The sequence below is a fragment of the Limanda limanda genome, chromosome 9 (genome assembly GCF_963576545.1).
Source record: "Limanda limanda chromosome 9, fLimLim1.1, whole genome shotgun sequence".
NCBI lineage: Eukaryota > Metazoa > Chordata > Actinopteri > Pleuronectiformes > Pleuronectidae > Limanda > Limanda limanda.
This window is the reverse complement of record NC_083644.1, coordinates 17,384,475-17,390,474: the sequence shown is the minus strand read 5'-3', so window position 1 is coordinate 17,390,474 and position 6,000 is coordinate 17,384,475. Positions and strand designations below refer to the sequence as shown.

The following is a 6,000-nucleotide window of genomic DNA, read 5'->3' as shown; positions in this document are numbered from 1 at the left end:
TCCTGGTTTTCTTTTGACATAGTCCACCTCCTAGAATTATTCCCCCTCTCCTCCACCACTTCCCATACTTTCCTTTTTTTCCCAGGTCATCCGGAAAGGGAAACCGCAATAACATCTCACCCGAGACTCAGTCAATATTATTCCTCAATATCTTCAAAGTGGGACAGAGGATATTGGAGCCTGTGCAATAGACGGGTGGAGATAGTGGTGGGAGTGTGTATGTGTAGTCCAGCAGAGAGCAGAGACAGCAGACAGACAGAGAGAGGGAGAGGGAGAGGGAGAGAGAGAGAGAGAACCTTCAGTGTGGCCTTCGCAGTCGCTCTGTCAGTCAGTGTTTTTGAGAAGTATGGCTGCCTGAAGCTAAGAGCCGCTCCTTCATATCCATCTAACTCACATTTTCTTTGAACCCGAGTCTGTCTGCCCTCAGGTCAACCATCTCTTTTCTTCAGTCCGCACTGTGCATAATCTCAATTCTTCTTCACACCACTAGGGGTCCCTGTGTGCATAACAAACAAAATGCACATATTTTGCATCAGCAGCCCCACTGACCGCTTCATCCTCAGCTTAATGGATGTGGATGAGAAGTATTTCCTTGTTCATGTGGTGTGGCAGTAGCAGTGGTAGCTGTTGTGATAGAAGTGGCTCTGTCATTACAGACCAATACACAAGTAATGGTGGGGGTGGGGGGTTAATGTTGGGGTTTTGTGGCAGGACTTCTGCACAACATCAGACAGACGAGCTGCCGTGGAGCCGAGAGGACAAGTAGACACAGGATCCTTACAGAGCTGCAGGGCCACAGACATTAATAAGGTCTCCTCGCTCTCTCCCTCCCGGCCTGTGAGCTTTTTGTCGGCGTGTCCACATGGGGTGCACGCTGTGTATAAAGGACACATTCAAGAGGAAATATGCAAAGTCCATAAAAGTGGTGGAAAGCATTGATTTTTTCTGCAGATATACTTAATTTAACAGTTAAGAAAAAACGTTTTTTTTTTCTCAACCCACCTCCTCTAGTCTCCCTCCTTCTCCTTCTCCCTCTCTAACACCTCCCCAGATGTGTGCGTCTCTGTGGCCTCCTCGCGGAACATTAACTTTAAAGTCTCCTCTCGTCCCCAGCTAGGCTATATGCTGTAAGCGCTGGCTCCTGTCCAGGAATCTCCTGCAGTCAGCCGCTCATAAGCCGGCGCTTTTTGCACGGCCAAGGAATGTGGAAAAGCTCCTTCAAAGAGAAGGCCCTCTGCAAGGTGTGGTTAAAGAGCAGGTACCTGGAGTCCACAGGTGGCCAAATTAGAGCGGGGTGAAAACCGCTAACTGAAACCCCGTCGCAGAGCGAGAAGCCACAAGGGGGGGGGGGGGGGGGGACATGTTGATCTAAAAGATTAGATCAACATGGTTCCATTCCTTTACCTGCTGCCTTCACACATCTAAAAGCATTCTTGTGCAGATGCATACATCCAAGACACACAAATTTTTAGCCTTTCAGATGATCAAATCTTGATGAATGGCACCCAGTTAAACTAGTCAGGGTCAAGGGTCAGAGGGCAGAGGTGTGGGAGTTTTACAACGTGAAGCCGTGTTGAAACACCAGCTGATCAAAGACGCTCGGCACAATCGGCCTCGATCTGACCGGAAACTACAACGAGGGCACGGGGACAGAGCGGCCCAGTAAGAGAAGTGAGCGCCGAGTGGTGAGAAGAGGAGTGGAGAGGAGTGGGGAACATGGTCCGAGGACAAAGAACTGCTTGTGTCCGGGTCCGTCTGCCTCCGGCCTGCCACTTGTTTGAGGGGTCCCTGTGATAAATTTCCCACTACTTGACTCTGTCACACTGTCTGCCATTTGGACAATAACTGAGGTCATAGTCGAGTATATGTGGAGCGTTGACATTTCTGCCTGCTACAGAGAGGGGGGGGGGCGGCTTCTTTCATCATCCAGCGTTTATTTCACATATCCACCGCTCATGACTAATACGTCTCGGGACGAACGCCAGGCGGAAAATAAATAAAACACCTCTCACAGTTGTCTTTACTCAGACTTATTTATTTGTGGCCATTAATCATGCACGTAAACGTCTGAGGCTCTGAGGCTCTGTGCCGCAGCGTGCGCTCACACACTGTACCCTGGTCTGTCAAAACAGGAGGACAGAGATGGATGGAGCCCTGGTGAAGAGGAAGCACATGACAACATATGAAAAATTGTTCATTTACATCTCTGGAATGAGTCTGAGGAAATTCAAACAAAACAAAAGCTCCGAGCTGCCTGAGCTGTGTAAAGCCACCTGCCCTCCAGGCCCTGCGTTGCCGAGGACATATAGTCCTTCTTAAAGTAAAGGAGAAATAACAGCACGTTTTTCAACCGTCACACACAAACCACACAGACATTACACTTAAGATAAAGAAGGATCTTTCAATGTGGTTAAAAGCTTCTTGTAGCTGCTAGAGGTCACACAGAAAAATCTCTGAGGTAAAAGAAAATGATAAACAACACTTTCCAAGCTGCCCTAATATGAAATCTCATTGATGTATCACACAACTATGAAGGTGTTTTTATAGTTCTCTCTATATTAGGCATTGGTATTAATTTAAACATAAAGACGTTTCCCTATTTCTATTTATCTTTTTACTGTTAACAGCATTTCTATTTTTATTCTTACTACATTTCCGCCTTGCACTGTTACTTCCTTGTGCTGCTGTGTTGATCGTGAATTTCTTCTATGGAGGATCGATAAAGATTCAACTCATCTCATCTCATCTCATCTCATCTTATCCTATCTTATGCTTTTGTGTGTATTTTAATATCTATATTGTGTTTTGTTTGGACCCTGTCTGAATATTAAATGTTTTCATCATCCTCATCCTCATCCTCATCCTTATTCTCATCCTCATCCTCATCCTCATCCTCATCCTCATCCTCATCATCCTCATCCTCATCCTCATCCTCATCCTCATCCTCATCATCAGCATCATCCTCATCCTCATCACCATCCTCATCCTCATCCTCATCCTCATCATCATCCTCATCCTCATCCTCATCCTCATCCTCATCCTCATCATCATCATCATCATCATCATCATCATCATCATCATCATCATCATCATCATCATCATCCCCATCATCCTCTTCATCATCATCATCATCATCCTCATCCTCATCATCATCATCATCATCATCCTCATCATCATCATCATCATCATCATCATCATCATCATCATCATCATCATCATCATCATCCTCATCATCATCATCATCATCATCATCATCATCATCATCATGACAGACATTAACCTCCAGCCTGTTGGCCTCATATTCTTCTGATTTCACATGCAGGACAGTCAGAGGATTAGGAAAAGTCCCAACTCAGAGTACAAGAGGTTTTAACTTTTTTAAGAATCGTCCAGTAAACACTTTTTTGTGGAACTCAACTCATTGAACCTGTCATCCCTCTCTGAACCTGTGCCCCCTCTTCTTATTAAAAGAAGCAGGGCTGTGTGTGTGTGTGTGTGTGTGTGTGTGTGTGTGTGTGTCTGTGTGTGTGTGTTGGGGGCTGGGAGGTGGAGGTGGAGGGGTAGGGGGCTACACTCCAGTCGTCCCACCTCTCTCTCTCTCTCTCTCTCTCTCTCTCTCTCTCTCTCTCTCTCTCTCTCTCTCTCTCTCTCTCTCTCTCTCTCTCTCTCTCTCTCTCTCTCTCTCTCTCTCTCTCTCTCTCTCTCTCTCTCTCTCCCACAGTCAAAGACGCTCCAAACTTGCGGAGCGCACCGCGCCAAACTCTCCAAAGAGTTTTCAGCTCGTGCTTCGGGACCGAGAGGAGACAGGAAACGCTCCAGAGACGATTCTTCTCAGCGGAAAAGTTGAAGGGCAGCGTCAGGAATGGCGCAGAGGCGGAATGGTCCCCGAGCCGAGCCGCACATGTGAGCCCAGAGGCCACCGGTGACACTTTCAACTATTGATTTATTTGCAAGGGGGACGAGGACAGGACAAGTCAAGGGGAGCACACGGGAGAGAAGTCACAGTGTGGTGGGAGCTCGAGTGTCACAGGAGTCCGGTCCCCTCGACGCGATGCTCTGGTCTCCGGGTCTCCGCTGGGTGCTGCTCTGCGCGCTGCTGCACGCCGCGGCACCCTGGGGCGCGCGGCCGGCCGACAGACCCAAGCAGTGCGTCGCACCGAAGTCGGTGAGTCGTGTTGGAGGAACTTTATTTAAGTCAAGGACATAATCATGTTTGATAATACCTGACACACACACACGCACACACAACACAAAACAGCGGCTGACAAGTAAGTCCCATGTTTGACAGGTCGTTACTTAGCCTGCAGAGTTTAGAGAGAACAGTTACACTTGTGAATAATTAAATTAATTATATTATCATCATAATTATGTAGACAATTCTTGATGTAATTTAATTGTATTCTTTGTTTAAATGTAACTGATAATCCTATGAATTAAAAAGCTAGGATTCGCTCAAATGTTTCAACATTTTATACATTAACACATTTCATTATGCGCTAAATAATTGATGTTCAATGAAATTAAATGAGTGGGATAATAAATGTAATCTAATGTTACAATGATGGTATAATCTGGATCCATAGAAGAAAGCCTAATGATTCCCTATAATAAGAATAATAATGATAATGATAATAATGATAATAATAATTCCGATTATTGATAATAATTTATGTCCAGGGATTTAAACCGTTACCTTTTCAAAATAAGAGACGATCCAGCTTCCACAGACTCGGGGCCTCACAAACGAACTGATGTTTGCCAATAGAACTCCGCACCGCTCGCCCACTGCCCGACTGTCTATGTGACAAACGCAAGAAGCGGGGAACTTGACTTGACTTCATGTGCAAAAAACCTTTCTGACCTTTCAGAGAGGTGATCGTGTTCCAGCACCACACACGCATACGCACAGACACACGCACACGCACACGCACGGCCTCTGAAAACCGCTTATCGGACTTATCGGTGGTATTGTGGATGTGGGCTACAGGAGCAAAAAAAAAAAAAAAAAAAAAAAAGTTAATCAAAATCATGATTGCAAACATCTCATCCAACACGCGTCTCTCTCTTCAGTGGTGGAACAGCTCGACGGGCATGGAGCTGTGACCTCCGCAGACACTTGCGGTCGCGCCCGTGAGGCTGAATGTTATTGAGGTTGTCATGAGGATTCGTTCACAGATCACAGGCCTTTGTTTCGTTATTGCATTATGTGCGGAGAACGGATCCGCTGTGTGAGATCACAGAGGGCCCCGTGCTCCCTCGCTTCATGTGATTTGTAATGCGTCAGTACAGTGGTCTCTGTTTTCTGTTAAGAGTCATTTTCCCCCCCATTAAAAGAAAAAAGCCTGCGTGCATGAGCGTCGGGCCTCCTCTCTCCAGAGAAGACCACGCAGCTTTCACTGAGGGGACCTCGACCCTCTGCTCCTGCAGGAGAATTCACACAAGCTGCACTTTCCATATCCAAAAGTGTGCTTTTATGGGTATAGGGCCTACAAGCGAACATTTGCTCGTTAGCTGCACATGCAAAAACCAAAAAAATGAAAGAAAAAAAATTGGAGATGTCTCTGAACCCTCAGCCTGCAGCGTCAAATGTAAAAAGTTGAATTAAAAAGCTCTGTTTAAACACCCAAACTGAACTGTGCTTTGAAATTCAATCTTGCACTTTAAGATTTATTTTGTCTAGAAAGACGCTGTGCCAGAAATACAGGCTGTACATGTCAGTGCACTTAATTATGATGATAACAGAACATCCACTTCACTCGCCTTCTTGGCAGCTGTATTTGAGAGGTTTTATGTGGCAGGAGGCAGCGCTGGCAGCGTGCAGTATCATTGGAACACATGCTGCTGGAAATCTTGATTAAATTTTGAGAAGTAAACAATTTCTAAGAATAACTTTATTTTAGAATAATGGGTTTCGTCCCCTCAAATGCCTGATTACGCGTGTCAGACGCCAGAAGTTTGATATTGCTTATAGAAGCAAATTTCTTTTTTCCCTTCATACTT

General features: G+C 45.7%; 1 protein-coding gene across 2 annotated transcripts in view; it reads left to right on the top strand.

The window, feature by feature from the left end:
* Positions 1-4,051: 4,051 nt before the first annotated feature.
* The window catches only part of trabd2b (TraB domain containing 2B), a 66,804-nt gene continuing 64,855 nt past the window's right edge, over positions 4,052-6,000 (top strand). For both annotated transcript variants that reach the window (XM_061078745.1, XM_061078744.1), the window contains exon 1: positions 4,052-4,165. In XM_061078745.1, coding sequence (XP_060934728.1) covers positions 4,052-4,165 — 114 coding nt within the window. The remainder of the gene's footprint in view (positions 4,166-6,000) is intronic.